This window comes from Triticum urartu, chromosome 2, assembly GCF_003073215.2.
Source record: "Triticum urartu cultivar G1812 chromosome 2, Tu2.1, whole genome shotgun sequence".
Classification (NCBI taxonomy): Eukaryota; Viridiplantae; Streptophyta; class Magnoliopsida; order Poales; family Poaceae; genus Triticum; species Triticum urartu.
The window spans coordinates 171,197,395-171,215,780 of record NC_053023.1 but is presented as its reverse complement, the minus strand read 5'-3'; the positions used below and the strand labels follow the sequence as shown (position 1 = coordinate 171,215,780).

At 47.8% G+C, this 18,386-nt stretch overlaps 1 protein-coding gene across 2 annotated transcripts; it reads left to right on the top strand.

The window, feature by feature from the left end:
- The first annotated feature begins 296 nt into the window (after positions 1 to 296).
- Positions 297 to 2,131, top strand: LOC125536576 (scarecrow-like protein 23). 2 transcript variants are annotated; one of them, XM_048699815.1, is made up of 2 exons: positions 297 to 617; positions 710 to 2,131. In XM_048699815.1, the coding sequence occupies exon 2, from the start codon at positions 743 to 745 to the stop codon at positions 2,051 to 2,053; it is 1,311 nt and encodes a 436-aa protein (XP_048555772.1). In that variant the 5' UTR covers positions 297 to 617; positions 710 to 742; the 3' UTR covers positions 2,054 to 2,131. The 2 variants fall into 2 exon arrangements, with proteins under 2 accessions (XP_048555772.1, XP_048555771.1); XM_048699814.1 differs by having other exon boundaries at positions 297 to 2,131.
- The last annotated feature ends 16,255 nt before the right edge of the window (positions 2,132 to 18,386 follow it).

The window sequence follows — 18,386 nt, the reverse complement described above, 5'->3', positions numbered from 1 at the left end:
TTCTACCATCAAAGTCTCTGGCGGTAGGCTGTTAGACCCTACCGCCATGGACTCTGGCGGTAGCAAAAGGGTCAGATCTCAATTTTTTTTAAATTAAGGTCTAATCTTAAAAATTAGCCGGCCGATGCTGCTGGGCCAGTGGCGTCACCACACGGGTGCCACTACTGTGTAGGGCTGCTCCTGCAGAGTTGCGCCTGAGCCGAAGCCGTCCCCGTTGATGAGCAGGAAGCTCGTCTGCCTAACCATAAACGTCCCACCAGCATCACCGGTATCCGAGGGAAGCTCTTGTCCGGTCTCCGAGCCCCCGCCCTGTTCGCGTACGGCGTGGCGTCTCGTCCCCCGTCAAATGATCGCCCCGGCCCAATCAACCCACGCCGGTCTCGCGCTCGCGCCACGCCCGCAATTTCTTTTCTACCGGCCCCGGAGTGGAGACAAGCGGTCGCCCTGGCGCGGCCCCGCCCTTTGATTCCCTCTGCCTGCGCGCCGCCCGCTACGGGACGCCACCAAGCCCCAGCAAATCGACAAGCGCAGGCGGCCGCGCGCCTTTGCTCCCACGCACGCGCGCCCGCCATGCTCTACCAAGTCATCGCAGTTATGAGTTATCCCTGAGCTTATCAGTGAGTTGCCACTGACCGACTCTTCCCGCCCGCCCGCCAGCTCGCTCGGCCTCACCTGAAATTATTGGCCTCTGTCTGTCGTGATGATCCAGGGCGTCCTGTCGCGCGCGCCCGCCACCGACGCGATGAAGGCCAAGCGGGCGGCGTCGATGCCCGACGACGAGGAGAAGGCGCGCGGGAAGCGGCTGCAGCTGCATGGCTCCGCCTCCGAGCAGGGCCTGGCGGTGGCCGCCGCGGGGGAGGAGGGGGAGCGGGTGGCGGAGGCGCCGGAGACGCGCGGGCTGCGGCTGCTGAGGCTGCTGCTCAGGTGCGCGGAGGCGGTGGCCATGGACCAGCTCCCGGAGGCGCAGGACATGCTGCAGGAGGTCACCGAGCTGGCGTCCCCGTTCGGGTCCTCCCCGGAGCGCGTCGCGGCCTACTTCGGCGACGCGCTGTGCGCGCGCGTGCTCAGCTCGTACCTGGGCGCCTACTCACCGCTCGCGCTCCGCCCGCTCGCGGCCGCGCAGAGCCGCCGCATCTCCTCGGCCTTCCAGGCGTACAACGCGCTCTCCCCGCTCGTCAAGTTCTCGCACTTCACCGCCAACAAGGCCATCCTGCAGGCGCTCGACGGCGAGGACCACGTCCACGTCATCGACCTCGACATCATGCAGGGGCTGCAGTGGCCGGGGCTGTTCCACATGCTCGCGTCCCGGCCCCGCAGGCCGCTCTCGCTCCGGGTCACCGGGCTCGGCGCCTCGCTCGACGTCCTCGAGGCCACCGGCCGCCGCCTCGCCGACTTCGCGGCGTCGCTCGGGCTGCCCTTCGAGTTCCAGCCTATCGATGGGAAGATCGGGCACGTCGCAGACACCACCGCGCTCCTCGGCCCGCGCCACCGCCACAGGGAGGCCACCGTCGTGCACTGGATGCACCACTGCCTCTACGACGTGACGGGCTCGGACGTCGGCACGGTGCGGCTGCTCAAGAGCCTGCGGCCGAAGCTGATCACGATCGTGGAGCAGGACCTGGGGCACAGCGGCGACTTCTTGGGCCGGTTCGTGGAGGCGCTGCACTACTACTCGGCGCTGTTCGACGCGCTGCGCGACGGCGCGGGCGCCGCGGAGGAGGAGCGGCACGCGGTGGAGCGGCAGCTCCTGGGCGCGGAGATACGGAACATCGTGGCCGTCGGGGGCCCGAAGCGGACGGGCGAGGTGCGGGTGGAGCGGTGGGGCGACGAGCTGCGCCGCGCCGGGTTCCGGCCCGTGTCCCTCGCCGGGAGCCCCGCCGCGCAGGCCAGGCTGCTGATCGGCATGTACCCGTGGAAGGGCTACACGCTGGCGGAGGAGGACGGGTGCCTCAAGCTCGGGTGGAAAGACCTCTCCCTGCTCACAGCATCGTCGTGGGAGCCGACGGAAGACGACCACGCCGCCGTTGCCGAGCAAAAACGCCATGATTCCTGATCAAATTTTGCTATTATTTGGCCCGTAATTATCAAAGGTTCGTGATATAATCGTACAGGCTCCACCGATCGTTCGTTCTCTCTTCACTTCCTCAAGGTTGAGGCATAACCTGCGATTTTTGGCAGCTCCATCGTAGCCGTGTGTTCGGAGACTGTGACTGGGTTTCGGATAGGGAAATTTTGGCCGCACGGACCGGCGCCGTTGTGTTTAATACTCGTGGTTAGATTAGAGTAGACATCATCCTCCGATGGCGAGAGTGACTCGGTGAGCAGGACAAGAAGAGAGACAGCTTACCCGTCGGCTCTCTCGTGCTCGACGTCTACGCTGTGCAGATGACGCGTCAGTTGTCTCCTTGTGTAACGGCTTTGAGATGTTACCGATACGAGAGAATGACTGCGTCTGCATGCTTGCCCGTACGAGCGCGCGACGGTGTTCGTGCCGTTCATGGCATGTAGGAGAGCCGCGTACCACAGGGGAATTTCCAAGAAACCTAGATAAAAAATCGTGGTCGGACGCTAGCTTCGTGTCAGGCTCTTATGTACTCTACTACTGTAGGGATCACGAGCGAGCAGGAACGCAGGAAAGAACTGATTCAGGCTTTCAGCACATGCACACAGCCTCCAGCTTTATCATGCCTGTGAAATGGAAACGCGCAGAGGAGTACATTTCGACCTACTGCTACTAGGTCTTCTTCGTCAACAGAGTTGATCGTTGATTTCAGCTCGTTAGTTTTAACAAGTTCAATATTTTTATAAACAATCTCATTCCATCGATTCAACCTAATCATCAATGTCATAGCCATGACAAGCCCAGGGTCAATCACTAGCTATAGTGCTAAACATCGTTTCACTACAGTGAACGAAACAACCCATGCCATGACCCTGGTATCCTTGGTTGGCTACGCCCCCGGTAATCACACACACACACAAAAGAACTGCGTGTAGTAAGTGGAAGCTTAGGGTGTGTTTGGTAGGGTGCATAAGGCTAAAAGTTTCCTACCCAACCCATTTTTAGGTGTGCAGGGTGTATGGGCTCTTCTGGGCATAGCTCATCTAATGCAAAAAAGGCCCCGAGCTATGCTTGCTCGAGCACCCACATACATGCGAGCTGGGGTCAGCGAGGTCGGTTCGACCCCCGCAAAAATCTCCTTCTTACCCACCAGGATCGAACGACCTCTCTCGGTCTCTCCCGACCACCCCTCCCTGACCTAGCCGCCACCCCTCGCCCCCTCTCTCTCCCGCAAACTCCATGGCGACTGCCACCTGATCTGCGTCCCTGCCGGTCCTCTTTGATCTTGTACCTCGCCGCCGTCACCGTCGCCCCGGTCAACCTCGCCGCCGCCCAAGTCAACCTCGCCGCCGCCCCGGTCTTCGAATCGCGGCCGCCCCACATGAATCTCGCGGCTGCCAGGAGAGGTAGCTACTCTGCCTCCTTCTCCCTCTGCCCTCCTCACCCCTTCCTTCCTGGCTCGGCCTCTGCGAGCCGTTGCTGCGTGACCAAGGACGAGCCGCTACTGCGTGACCAGAGATGAGGCGTTTTTTTTGTACAAAGAGCTCTTGTTCATATAGGCGTATATGGTTTAGACAAAAAAATTGCTTCTCTGTTCCCTTAAGACACTCTTCTTTGAGGACAACGGTTGAAAGGGCTTTTGCCGCATACAAAAACCGTTGGAAGTTTGTCTACAATAAGTCATTCCATGGTTACAAGACCCATGTAAAAGTAGTGCTAGCTTGTGCGATTCTTCACAATTAGGTACTTCAATATGGTGAGGATGAGTATTTCCCACCTGACGAAACATGGGATCTGAAACCCAATGATGAAGATCATGATGATATTGTCCATGACAATATTTCTTGGGCTCATAAGAGATGAATTTGCAAATCAGATGTGGGCGAATAGAGGGCTAGCAAACATTTGATGTATCATGTGTCTTGATATATGTGCGGAAACATGATTTTGAGCTGCTGAAATATGCTTCTTATGTGCTGAAATGTGTGTTTGTGTGTTGAAATTCATTTTTATGAGCTGAAACATGATTTTGAGCTGCTGAAATGTGATTTTTATGTGCTGAATTATGCTTATTTATGTGCTGAAATATGTTATTAACTTCTGAAATGTTTATGTTGTAGATGGGTGATGAGGTGCAGGAGGTTCCAAGCGTTGGTGCTCTTCCCAAGAAGGCCCCCAAGGTCATGAATTGGACTCGGCCTATGTCGGCGTTGATGTTGAAAAGCCTTTCGGAGGTGGCGGCAAGAGGTGCCAAGACTGACAAAGATTCAAAGAGGTTGAAAAATTGAAAGTTGCAAAGCGTATATCTTCTTTCGTTGGTTATGGCGTGTCTATTACCCAAGTGCACAATCATATTCGCAAGTGGAGGAATAGGTGGACAAGGCTTGTCTATTTGAAGGGTTTAAGTGAGGAACTTTGGGATGATGACAAGAAGAAGGTAGTGCTAGAAGAACAACACTATTTGGGCCACACTCAGGTATGCATGTACATGTATCGGCCCTTTTTTAATGCTGAAATGAGTTATCTTAGTGCTCAAACGGTGTTAAAATGATATAGTTTTGTCAAAATGATGATGTTTCATAGCTGAAATGATGTCTCGGTTAATTATTTTTGTTCAAATGGTGTTGCAGGATCATCCAACAGATGTTGAATTGCTCAATTCTCCACTGGAGAACTACGACTATATGGAACTTTGCTTTGCTAATAAGCATGCCACTGGGAAGTATGCAATGGGCCCCAGTGCGCCCCTAGGAATGCCTATTGTTGTGGAAGACAAGGATAAATCGAATGTCATAGAGGGGGGAGGAACAACAGATAAGGTATTGCAACATCTTCTTGGGTCTAACTTTGTACTTCCTACTGCTAGTGCCACTCAGGACCCTTCTCCTACTTCAAATAAGAAGAGAAAGAGGGCATCTGGCTTGACTGAGGAGGACTCAATCCAGTGTAGCAACATGACTGATGCTATGCATGAGATTGCAAGTGCTATCAACAACACTTGCCATGCTGAAACACACCCTGACTTGTACAACGCTGTCATGAACCTTCTTGTGTTTGATCAAGATGAGCGCTTGGCTGTTTTAGATTATCTCACAGAACATAAGGCAAAGTCCTTAACTTTGTGAAGATGAATGATGCAGTCTGAAAAGCATCGTTCAAGCGAATCTTGAAAGCCAATCCTGGTCTTCTTTGAGTTGTTGTTAGTTGGTGCTTGATCAGACTATCCCTTTTGTAATGCCTATTATAAAGTGTACTTCAAATGAGACTATGTAATATGAATCTAGTGATGCATTGCTTCAAATTAAGGTTATCATGTGTTATGTTAATTGTTGATTATTTTATTTATATTATCATTGTTCAGATTATGTTGGCATGGTAACATTTTATTGCTCGAATTGTTTCATGAATTGTCGAAATGTTGTTTCAATATTTGCCTTGGCGGCAAAAAAATGTTGGAAATATGCCCTAGACGCAATAATAAAAACATTATTATTATATTTCCTTGTTCATGATAATTGTCTTTATTCGTGCTATAATTGTGTTTTCCGGAAATCGTAATACATGTGTGAATAATAGACACCAACATGTCCCTAGTAAGCCTCTAGTTGACTAGCTCGTTGATCAACAGATAGTCATGGTTTCCTGACAATGGACATTGGATGTCATTGATAACGAGATCACATCATTAGGAGAATGATGTGATGGACAAGACCCAATCCTAAACATAGCATAAGATCGTATAGTTCGTTTGCTAGAGTTTTCCAATGTCAAGTATCTTTTCCTTAGACCATGAGATCGTGTAACTCCCGGATACCGTAGGAGTGCTTTGGGTGTGCCAAACGTCACAACGTAACTGGGTGACTATAAAGGTATACTACGGGTATCTCCGAAAGTGTCTGTTGGGTTGACTCGGATCAAGACTGGGATTTGTCACTCCGTATGACGGAGAGGTATCACTGGGCCCACTCGGTAATGCATCATCATAATGAGCTCAAAGTGACCAAGTGTCTGGTCACGGGATCATGCATTACGGTACGAGTAAAGTGACTTGCCGGTAACAAGATTGAACGAGGTATTGGGATACCGACGATCGAATCTCGGGCAAGTAACATATCGATTGACGAAGGGAATTGTATACGGGGTTGCTTGAATCCTCGACATCATGGTTCATCCGATGAGATCATCGAGGAGCATGTGGGAGCCAACATGGGTATCCAGATCCCGCTGTTGGTTATTGACCGGAGAGCGATCTCGGTCATGTCTACATGTCTCCCGAACCCGTAGGGTCTACACACTTAAGGTTCGGTGACACTAGGGTTGTAGGGATATGTATATGCAGTAACCCAAATGTTTTTCGGAGTCCCGGATGAGATCCCGGACGTCACGAGGAGTTCCGGAATGGTCCGAAGGTAAAGAATAGGAAGTGCTATTTCGGCCATCGGGACAAGTTTCAGGGTCACCGGTATTGTACCGGGACCACCGGAAGGGTCCCGGGGGTCCACCGGGTGGGGCCACCTACCCCGGGGGGCACATGGGCTGTAGGGGGTGCGCCTTGGCCTATATGGGCCAAGGGAACCAGCCCCAAGAGGCCCATGCACCTAGGGTTAAGGAAGGGAAGAGTCCCAAAAGGGGAAGGCACCTCCGAGGTGCCTTGGGGAGGAGGGACTCCTCCCTTGGCCGCCGCCCCCCTAGGAGATTGGATCTCCTAGGGCCGGCGCCCCCCCTAGGCTCCCTATATATAGTGGGGGAAGGAGGGCCTCTCAATCCACGCCTTTGGTGCCTCCCTCTCCCTCTCCAACACATCCTCCTCCTCCATAGTGCTTAGCGAAGCCCTGCCGGAGTACTGCAGCTCCATCACCACCACGTCGTCGTGCTGCTGCTGGAGCCATCTCCCTCAACCTCTCCTTCCCCCTTGCTGGATCAAGAAGAAGGAGACGTTACGCTGACCGTACGTGTGTTGAGCGCGGAGGTGCCGTCCGTTCGGCGCTAGGATCTCCGGTGATTTGGATCACGTCGAGTACGCCTTCCTCATCCCCGTTCTTTGAACACTTCCGCGCGTGATCTACAAGGTATGTAGATGCAATCCGATCACTCGTTTCTAGATGAACTCATAGATGGATCTTGGTGAAACCGTAGGAAAATTTTTGTTTTCTGCAACGTTCCCCAACAGTGGCATCATGAGCTAGGTCTATGCGTAGTTCTCTTGCACGAGTAGAACACAATTTGTTGTGGGCGTTGATGTTGTCAACTTTCTTGCCGCTACTAGTCTTATCTTGCTTCAACGGTATTGTGGGATGAAGCGTCCCGGACCAACCTTACACGTACGCTTACGTGAGACCGGTTCCACCGACTAACATGCACAAGTTGCATAAGGTGGCTGGCGGGTGTCTGTCTCTCCCACTTTAGTTGGAGCGGATTCGATGAAAAAGGTCCTTATGAAGGGTAAATAGAAGTTGACAAATCACGTTGTGGCTTTCACGTAGGTAAGAAAACGTTCTTGCTAGAACCCTATTTCAGCCACGTAAAACTTGCAACAACAATTAGAGGACGTCTAACTTGTTTTTGCAGCAAGTGCTTTGTGATATGATATGGCCAAAGTTGTGATGAATGATGAATGATATATATGTGATGTATGAGATGTTCATGCTATTGTAATAGGAATCACGACTTGCATGTCGATGAGTATGACAACAGGCAGGAGCCATAGGAGTTGTCTTTATTTTTTGTATGACCTGCGTGTCATTGAGAAACGCCATGTAAATTACTTTACTTTATTGCTAAACGCGTTAGCCATAGTAGTAGAAATAATAGTTGGCGAGCAAATTCATGGAGACACGATGATGGGGATCATGATGATGGAGATCATGGTGTCATGCCGGTGACAAGATGATCATGGAGCCCCAAGATGGAGATCAAAGGAGCTATGTGATATTGGCCATATCATGTCACTATTATTATTTGATTGCATGTGATGTTTATCATGTTTTGTACATCTTGTTTGCTTAGAACGACGGTAGTAAATAAGATGATCCCTCATAATAATTTCAAGAAAGTGTTTCCCCTAACTGTGCACCGTTGCGACAGTTCGTTGTTTCGAAGCACCACGTGATGATCGGGTGTGATAGATTCCAACGTTCACATACAACGGGTGTAAGACAGATTTACACATGCAAACACTTAGGTTGACTTGACGAGCCTAGCATGTACAGACATGGCCTCGGAACACAGAAGACCGAAAGGTCGAGCATGAGTCGTATAGAAGATACGATCAACATGAAGATGTTCACCGATGTTGACTAGTCCGTCTCACGTGATGATCGGACACGGCCTAGTTAACTCGGATCATGTTATACTTAGATTACAGGAGGGATGTCTATCTAAGTGGGAGTTCATTAAATAATTTGATTAGATGAACTTAATTATCATGAACTTAGTCTAAAATATTTACAATATGTCTTGTAGATCAAATGGCCAACGTAGTCCTCAACTTCAACGCGTTCCTAGAGAAAACCAAGCTGAAAGACGATGGCAGCAACTACACGGACTGGGTCCGGAACCTGAGGATCATCCTCATAGCTGCCAAGAAAGATTATGTCCTACAAGCACCGCTGGGTGACGCACCTGTTCTCCCTGCAGAACAAGACGTTATGAACGCTTGGCAGGCACGTACCGATGACTACTCCCTCGTTCAGTGCGGCATGCTTTACAGCTTAGAGCCGGGGCTCCAAAAGCGTTTTGAGAGACACGGAGCATATGAGATGTTCGAAGAGCTGAAAATGGTTTTCCAAGCTCATGCCTCGGGTCGAGAGATATCAAGTCTCCGACAAGTTCTTCAGCTGTAAGATGGAGGAAAACAGTTAGTTGTCAGTGAGCACATACTCACTATGTCTGGGTTGCATAACCGCTTGACTCAGCTGGGAGTTAATCTCCCGGATGACGCGGTCATTGACAGAATCCTTCAGTCGCTTCCACCGAGCTACAAGAGCTTTGTGATGAACTTCAATATGCAGGGGATGGAAAAGACCATTCCTGAATATTTGCAATGCTAAAATCAGCAGAGGTAGAAGTCAAAAAGGAACATCAAGTGTTGATGGTGAAATAAACCACTAAGTTCAAGAAGGGCAAGGGAAAGAAAGCTTTCAAGAAGGACGGCAAGGGAGTTGCCGCGCCCGGCAAGCAAGCTGCCGGGAAGAAGCCAAAGAATGGACCCAAGCCCGAGACTGAGTGCTTTTATTGCAAGGAAAATGGTCACTGGAAGCGGAACTGCCCCAAATACTTAGCGGACAAGAAGGCTGGCAAAACGAAAGGTATATGTGATATACATGTAATTGATGTGTACCTTACCAGTACTCGTAGTAGCTCCTGGGTATTTGATACCGGTGCGGTTACTCACATTTGTAACTCAAAGCAGGAGCTGCGGGAATAAGCGGAGACTGGCGAAGGACGAGGTGACGATGCGCGTCGGGAATGGTTCCAAGGTCGATGTGATCGCCGTCGGCACGCTACCTCTACATTTACCTACGGGATTAGTTTTGAACCTCAATAATTGTTATTTAGTGCCAAGTTTGAGCATGAACATTGTATCAGGATCTCGTTTAATTCGAGATGGCTACTCATTTAAATCCGAGAATAATGGTTGTTCTATTTATATGAGAGATATGTTTTATGGTCATGCTCCGATGGTGAATGGTTTATTCTTAATGAATCTCGAGCGTAATGCTACACATGTTCATAGTGTGAGTATCAAAAGAATGTAAGATTGATAATGATAGTCCCACATACTTGTGGCACTGCCACCTTGTGTCACATAGGTGTCAAACGCATGAAGAAGCTCCATGCAGATGGACTTTTAGAGTCTCTTGATTACGAATCATTTGACACGTGCGAACCATGCCTCATGGGTAAAATGACCAAGACTCCGTTCTCAGGAACAATGGAGCGAGCAACCAACTTATTGGAAATCATACATACTGATGTGTGCGGTCCAATGAGCGTTGAGGCTCGCGGTGGCTATCGTTATGTTCTCACCCTCACTGATGACTTGAGTAGATATGGGTATGTCTACTTAATGAAACACAAGTCTGAGACCTTTGAAAAGTTCAAGGAATTTCAGAGTGAGGTTGAGAATCAACGTGACAGGAAATCAAGTTCCTGTGATCAGATCGTGGAGGAGAATACTTGAGTCATGAGTTTGGCACACACTTAAGAAAATGTGGAATAGTTTCACAACTCACGCCGCCTGACACCTCAGCGTAATGGTGTGTCCGAACGTCGTAATCGCACTCTATTATATGGTGCGATCTATGATTTCTCTTGCCGATTTACCGCTATTCTTTTGGGGCTATACTTTAGAGATTGCCGCATTCACTTTAAATAGGGCTCCGTCGAAATCCGTTGAGACGACACCGTATGAATTATGGTTTGGGAAGAAACCTAAGCTGTCGTTTCTAAAAGTTTGGGGATGTGATGCTTACGTCAAGAAACTTCAACCTGAAAAGCTCGAACCCAAGTCGGAAAAATGCGTCTTCATAGGATACCCTAAAGAAACTATTGGGTATACCTTCTACCTCGGATCCGAAGGCAAGATCTTTGTTGCCAAGAATGGATCCTTTCTAGAGAAGGAGTTTCTCTCGAAAGAAGTAAGTGGGAGGAAAGTAGAACTTGATGAAGTATTACTCTTGTACTGGAAAATGTGCGCAAGCTCAAGAAAATGTTCCTGAGGTGCCTGCACCAACTAGAGAGGAAGTTAATGATGATGATCAAGATACTTCTGATCAAGCTCCCACTGAAATTCGAAGGTCCACAAGGACACGTTCCGCACCAGAGTGGTACGGTAACCCTGTCTTGGAAATCATGTTGTTAGACAACGGTGAACCTTCGAACTATGAAGAAGCGATGGCAGGCCCGGATTCCGACAAATGGCTAGAAGCCATGAAATACGAGATAGGATCCATGTATGAAAACGAAGTATGGACTTTGACTGACTTGCCCGATTTGAGCGGCGAGCCATAGAAAATAAATGGATCTTTAAGAAGAAGACAGACGCGGATGGTAATGTGACCATCTATAAAGCTAGGCTTGTCGCTAAGGGTTATCGACAAGTTCAAGGGGTTGACTACGATGAGACTTTCTCACCGGTAGCGAAGCTAAAGTCCGTCCGAATCATGTTAGCAATTGCCGCATTCTATGATTATGAATATGGCAAATGGACGTCAAAACGGCATTCCTTAATGGTTTCCTTAAGGAAGAATTGTATATGATGCAGCCGGAAGGTTTTGTCGATCCTAAGAATGCTAACAAGGTGTGCAAGCTCCAACGCTCGATTTATGGGCTGGTGCAAGCATCTCGGAGTTGGAACATTCGCTTTGATGAGATGATCAAAGCGTTTGGGTTTACACAGACTTATGGAGAAGCCTGCGTTTACAAGAAAGTGAGTGGGAGCTCTGTAGCATTTCTCATATTATATGTAGATGACATACTTTTGATGGGAAATGATATAGAACTTTTGGACAACATTAAGGCCTACTTGAATAAGAGTTTTTCAATGAAGGACCTTGGAGAAGCTGCTTATATATTAGGCATCAAGATCTATAGAGATAGATCAAGACGCCTCATAGGTCTTTCACAAAGCACATACCTTGATAAGATATTAAAGAAGTTCAATATGGATCAGTCTAAGAAGGGGTTCTTGCCTGTGTTGCAAGGTGTGAAATTGAGCTCAGCTCAATGTCCGACCACGGCAGAAGATATAGAAGATATGAGTGTCATCCCCTATGCCTCAGCCATAGGTTCTATTATGTATGCCATGCTGTGTACCAGACCTGATGTAAACCTTGCCGTAAGTTTGGTAGGTAGGTACCAAAGTAATCCCAGCAAGGAACACTGGACAGCAGTCAAGAATATCCTGAAGTACCTGAAAAGGACTAAGGAAATGTTTCTCGTTTATGGAGGTGATGAAGAGCTCGTCGTAAAGGGTTACGTCGACGCTAGCTTCGACACAGATCTGGATGACTCTAAGTCACAAACCGGATACGTGTATATTTTGAATGGTGGGGCAGTAAGCTGGTGCAGTTGCAAGCAAAGCGTTGTGGCGGGATCTACATGTGAAGCGGAGTACATGGCAGCCTCGGAGGCAGCACACGAAGCAGTCTGGGTGAAGGAGTTCATTACCGACCTAGGAGTCATACCCAATGCGTCGGGCCCGATGACTCTCTTCTGTGACAACACTGGAGCTATTGCCCTTGCCAAGGAGCCCAGGTTTCACAGGAAGACCAGGCATATCAAGCGTCGCTTCAACTCCATTCGTGAAAGTGTTCAAAATGGAGACATAGAGATTTGTAAAGTACATATGGACCTGAATGTAGCAGATCCGTTGACTAAACCTCTCCCTAGAGCAAAACATGATCAACACCAGAATTCCATGGGTGTTCGATTCATCACAATGTAACTAGATTATTGACTCTAGTGCAAGTGGGAGACTGTTGGAAATATGCCCTAGAGGCAATAATAAAAGGATTATTATTATATTTCCTTGTTCATGATAATTGTCTTTTATTCATTGCTATAATTGTGTTTTCCGGAAATCGTAATACATGTGTGAATAATAGACACCAACATGTCCCTAGTAAGCCTCTAGTTGACTAGCTCGTTGATCAACAGATAGTCATGGTTTCCTGACAATGGATATTGGATGTCATTGATAACGAGATCACATCATTAGGAGAATGATGTGATGGACAAGACCCAATCCTAAACATAGCATAAGATCGTATAGTTCGTTTGCTAGAGTTTTCCAATGTCAAGTATCTTTTCCTTAGACCATGAGATCGTGTAACTCCCGGATACCGTAGGAGTGCTTTGGGTGTGCCAAACGTCACAACGTAACTGGGTGACTATAAAGGTATACTACGGGTATCTCCGAAAGTGTCTGTTGGGTTGACTCGGATCAAGACTGGGATTTGTCACTCCGTATGACGGAGAGGTATCACTGGGCCCACTCGGTAATGCATCATCATAATGAGCTCAAAGTGACCAAGTGTCTGGTCACGGGATCATGCATTACGGTACGAGTAAAGTGACTTGCCGGTAACGATATTGAACGAGGTATTGGGATACCGACGATCGAATCTCGGGCAAGTAACATATCGATTGACGAAGGGAATTGTATACGGGGTTGCTTGAATCCTCGACATCGTGGTTCATCCGATGAGATCATCGAGGAGCATGTGGGAGCCAACATGGGTATCCAGATCCCGCTGTTGGTTATTGACCGGAGAGCGATCTCGGTCATGTCTACATGTCTCCCGAACCCGTAGGGTCTACACACTTAAGGTTCGGTGACGCTAGGGTTGTAGGGATATGTATATGCAGTAACCCGAATGTTTTTCGGAGTCCTGGATGAGATCCCGGACGTCACGAGGAGTTCCGGAATGGTCCGGAGGTAAAGAATTATATATAGAAAGTGCTATTTCGGCCATCGGGACAAGTTTCGGGGTCACCGGTATTGTACCGGGACCACCGGAAGGGTCCCGGGGGTCCACCGGGTGGGGCCACCTGCCCCGGAGGGCCACATGGGTTGTAGGGGGTGCGCCTTGGCCTATATGGGCCAAGGGCACCAGCCCCAAGAGGCCCATGCGCCTAGGGTTAAGGAAGGGAAGAGTCCCAAAAGGGGAAGGCACCTCCGAGGTGCCTTGGGGAGGAGGGACTCCTCCCTTGGCCGCCGCCCCCCTAGGAGATTGGATCTCCTAGGGCCGGCGCCCCCCCCCCCTAGGCTCCCTATATATAGTGGGGGAAGGAGGGCCTCTCAATCCACGCCTTTGGTGCCTCCCTCTCCCTCTCCAACACATCATCCTCCTCCATAGTGCTTAGCGAAGCCCTGCCGGAGTACTGCAGCTCCATCACCACCACACCGTCGTGCTGCTGCTGGAGCCATCTCCCTCAACCTCTCCTTCCCCCTTGCTGGATCAAGAAGAAGGAGACGTTACGCTGACCGTACGTGTGTTGAACGCGGAGGTGCCGTCCGTTCGGCGCTAGGATCTCCGGTGATTTGGATCACGTCAAGTACGCCTTCCTCATCCCCGTTCTTTGAACGCTTCCGCGCGTGATCTACAAGGTATGTAGATGCAATCCGATCACTCGTTGCTAGATGAACTCATATATGGATCTTAGTGAAACCATAGGAAAATTTTTGTTTTCTGCAACGTTCCCCAACAAAAAAATCGTTCATGCAGCATACCTCATATACATGCTACAAACACAGTCTCAATGCAACATGTCTCGTCTGATGCAGCCTACCAAACATAGTCTCAGCTCAGCATGCATCAGTACATACATTGCTACCAAACAACTGCAGTTGCATGTACTGAGCATGTCTAGACTAAGTATGTCTCAAATGGGAACAACTATGCTAGGGTGGGAACAGCTACCAAACACACCCTTAGGAGTGGCGGACATGCATTCTAGCCACTTACGGGTGGTAATATCGACCCAGATTACCTGTTGGCAAAAATACCATTAGCAGGCTTTTTATCGCGCCCGCTACTGGTATTTGAAGTACGAGTGACGGGCTTTTTCTAGGGCCTGCCATTTGAAGTACAAGGTTTAGTGTTTTGTATTTAAGGTTATGGTCCGAAATATTTATATGTTAAAAGCACATTATTGGAAGTTTCATGTAATAGTTTGACACCTTTTAGGGTTTTTATTTTATTCTTAGGACAATAAATTTGATTTCTAGGTATTTGATGGATGTATGTCATTTTTGAATTTAAAAATGTACATAAATCAAGTATGAAAATCATGAAACTTCACACGATATCTTGATAGGACCTCTAGAGGGTGTTGTATGGAAAATTTGTGATGTATGTCGCTTAGAAACTTAAGCATCCACAAAGAAGAAATATACTTAGAAATTCATTCATTGCCTTATACTAGGAATAATGCCAACTATTGACATGGATGAGTTGTGGTGTATGTTGAATGCAAAAAACGTTTGAAGGTCAAATGATAAAGCAACTATGACTTCGCCTTCAAACTACACGCTTTCTCTTTGAAAACCACGATCCTTGATTGGAGATGTTTCGGTTTGTAAGCGGTGTATATCACAACTTTTGTGAAACTTTTCAAATTTTAATCACAACCTCTATAGACCATATCATGAAACCATGTCAAGTTCCATCTTGTTCTCACTTCATTTATAATTTTCAAAATTCAAAAACCAAAAAATCCAAGTAGTTGTTAGCTTCCCTCTCGAATGTTTGGAATTTTTTTTGGATATGACCCTCAAGAACTTAAATGTGTTTTTTCAATCAATTCTTGAGCATTTTTTCATGTATTCGTAGTTCAAATTTTAATTATACACATTAAATACCTAGAAATCCATTTTAATGCCTAAATAATAGCAAATTTATTTAGAAAAAAACATAAATTTGACATTTATAATTATAATGTAGCATGTTACATGTAGAATTTTTTGGACAACTTAAGATTAATATGCTTTGAAGTGCTTACGCATGGTACATATAATTGGAATTTTCACGAAGGCGGAGGATAGAGAAATTTTTACTGACTAATAGCAAAAGTTGGCAAATAAAAATAGTAGAGGCGGACCCTGGAAAGTACCCGCCACTAGTAGTTGGGCGACCCCGCATGGTCGAATTGATCCGTTTTGATTGGTCCATCCCACCCTCCTACGGATCACCAACGCTCCTGCCCTCTTTTCTTCTCTTCTCGTCTCCTCCTTCTCCACCAACGCCTGCGTTGCCTTCGTTTTCTCTTTCTCCTTTCCTGTTTCTTTTGCATGTCACCGAGGAGCAAGCGTCGTGGGGGCGTGTCGCGTCATGGGGAGGGGCCACCGCTAGTTAGAGGAGCCCCCATGCATGTAGCGTCAAGGGAGAGGGAACGAGATTGTGGGCGTGCGAGTAGGGATGAAAACAGAGCGAAAACAGACGGAATCGCTTTGACGACATTTGTTTTTATATATTTTGAGCGAAAGCATAAATGAATCAAAAACCTCAGAAATGAATAATGAAAAAGATACTACTGAAAACGAACACATAGCGAATATGAAGCAGACACGACAACAAAAGCCGGTGTTGAACGAAACTTAAAAACGCTTTAACCATAGAGAGAAACACAAACAGATCAACAAACTTTTTTTGTGTGTAACAAATCAACAAACTTAATCAATGGTTAACATGGCTATATGATTAAGTTACTGACTTAGTATAATATTATAGTAGTATTGGACAATTACTTATAGACAGGTTGAGTATGTGCATGATAGTACAAGCTGGGCCTTACATGAACCATTCTGCTCACTATGTCATTGTGTGTTGTTTGATGACTAGGCCATAAAGAAACCATTGGCCCCTACTAAAAAATATTTCCATATTCACATAATGGAAAGTTTTGTTTTTGTTTTTGTTTTTGAGTAATTTTTTCTTGCTTTCGTATTTCCTCTTTTGTTTGCATTTTCATCCCTAGCGTGTAGCGCGACCAAGAGGTGACATTCGTGCCTTGCCAAGGCCTTCGACCGACGTGCACGTGTGGTGGCCGTTTCGAGCCTCGTCTGCTCGCCAGCATCGGTCATGTTCGTGTAGCCACTTCTCGAGTGCCTCAGAGCTCATCGAGCGGGGATCGGACAGTAAGGTGCTTGTCCGACACCATCGGTTGGGTGCTCAACTGGTGCCTCCTCTGCTTGCCACCGACGGGTGTGTGCGTGTGGCCGCCCGCTTCGGCGCCTCCTCTGCTCGCCACAATCGTGGTGACACGACATGGATATGCACCGATCTAACGCACATGACCTAGACCACCGCTCATATTTTCTTTCTTAAATAGTAATGAAAATGTTATTAATAGCAAGCAGAGAAAAAGCTTGTCGCTATTATTATTTTATACTAGTGGTGGGTTTGCACACGTGCATGTCATTGCTAAGACCTTACCAGTGATGGGCTCAATTACATGCACGCCACTGAATTACCAGTGACGGGCACCCTGCCTACCAATTTGTTGGTAGACACTTTATGCCAACCATTGGTAACCATATCTGCAGTAGCGAATCAATCCAACCTAGCCCATAGAAGGCATAGAAGGTAGAAACTAGGGCACCTCCTTCCATGGTCATTGTGTTGCTTTATAAAAATCACAACCACACTTTGTGCCCGTAGGCCGCAACACTTCATAGTTGAAGCAAAAGAGAGTAATGCATGTCAACAAGTCTTCGTTAGGTTCTAGCTTCATCAGTCAAATCATCTTTACCTCTGCTCTAGCGCTAACAACAAGGTGACGATCTAATCCCTTTTGGACCGGCCGCCCAGCCTCCTCTCTACCCGGCGCTCCGTTGGCTAGTGGCCGCAAGGGATAGATCAGTACCTTGGCTCGGGCTAATAGTTCAGGGTTTTTTCCTCGCAGGGGCGGCCTTCACGCGGATGGTGGCTTCTCACCTTGAGTTGGTCTTCTGGGCTCTGATCCTCCTTTATTTTGTCCATTCGGATAGATTCAATAGAGTTTGTATATAGATTCCTACTGTCTTCTTGGGGCGGTGAGGTTAGTGTTTTTCGCCTTGCGTCTGCAACAATGACATTTGGTGTTAGGCGCTTCAGATCGATTCAAGGGCTCAATGGCGATGATACGGCTTCAGGGGGGCGTTGGTCCTTAAAGGTTAGGCCGGATCCGACACATCTTCGGTCCGTTCTGGTGACGGTAGTGGTCGTTCAATGATCCATGAATTACAATGTATTTTTTTATTATATTGAAGTGCTTTGTACTTCTAGTAAACTTCTATAATAGATGCAGACCCTTCTTTGTGTTAAAACAAGCGTTCATGAGTGCGGCTTTAAACGAACTGAGTCAAGTAGTGCTTTTCGCTCGTTAAGCTTACAAGTATATAACCTGAACCCTAGCGAGTACGATCTTGGTGAGCCGAGTCCCAACAACCTGAACAGATCGTTAATCCACTACTCTTTTATTTTTTTAGAATTACCGCCAGTTTGTGTTTTAGAACTACCGCTTAGTTTTTTTCGTTCTTTTTCTTTTGAGAAATGAACTATCACTTAGTTTTTTTTTGAGAATTAACTATTGCTTAGTAGTTTTTTTAGGGGTACTATCGCCTAGGTTTTTTTGGGGGGGGGGGGGGGGGGGTGAGGTACTATCGCTTAGTAGTACTACTGAAATGGGCCCTGAAGGCCTCACAGAAAATGACTGCATCGGCCCTTTCCAAACACATGGATTTGGGCCGTCTCGTTGTCTTGCCACCCCTGGCCCAGACCCAATTCCTTTCTCGGTAGACCTTTGCACAAATTCAGTCGAGCCCCTGCCGGCCGAGATC

Excerpts from the sequence above, each read along its gene's own strand:
- LOC125536576 (XM_048699814.1), top strand. The coding sequence starts at position 701 with ATGATCCAGGGCGTCCTGTCGCGCGCGCCCGCCACCGACGCGATGAAG.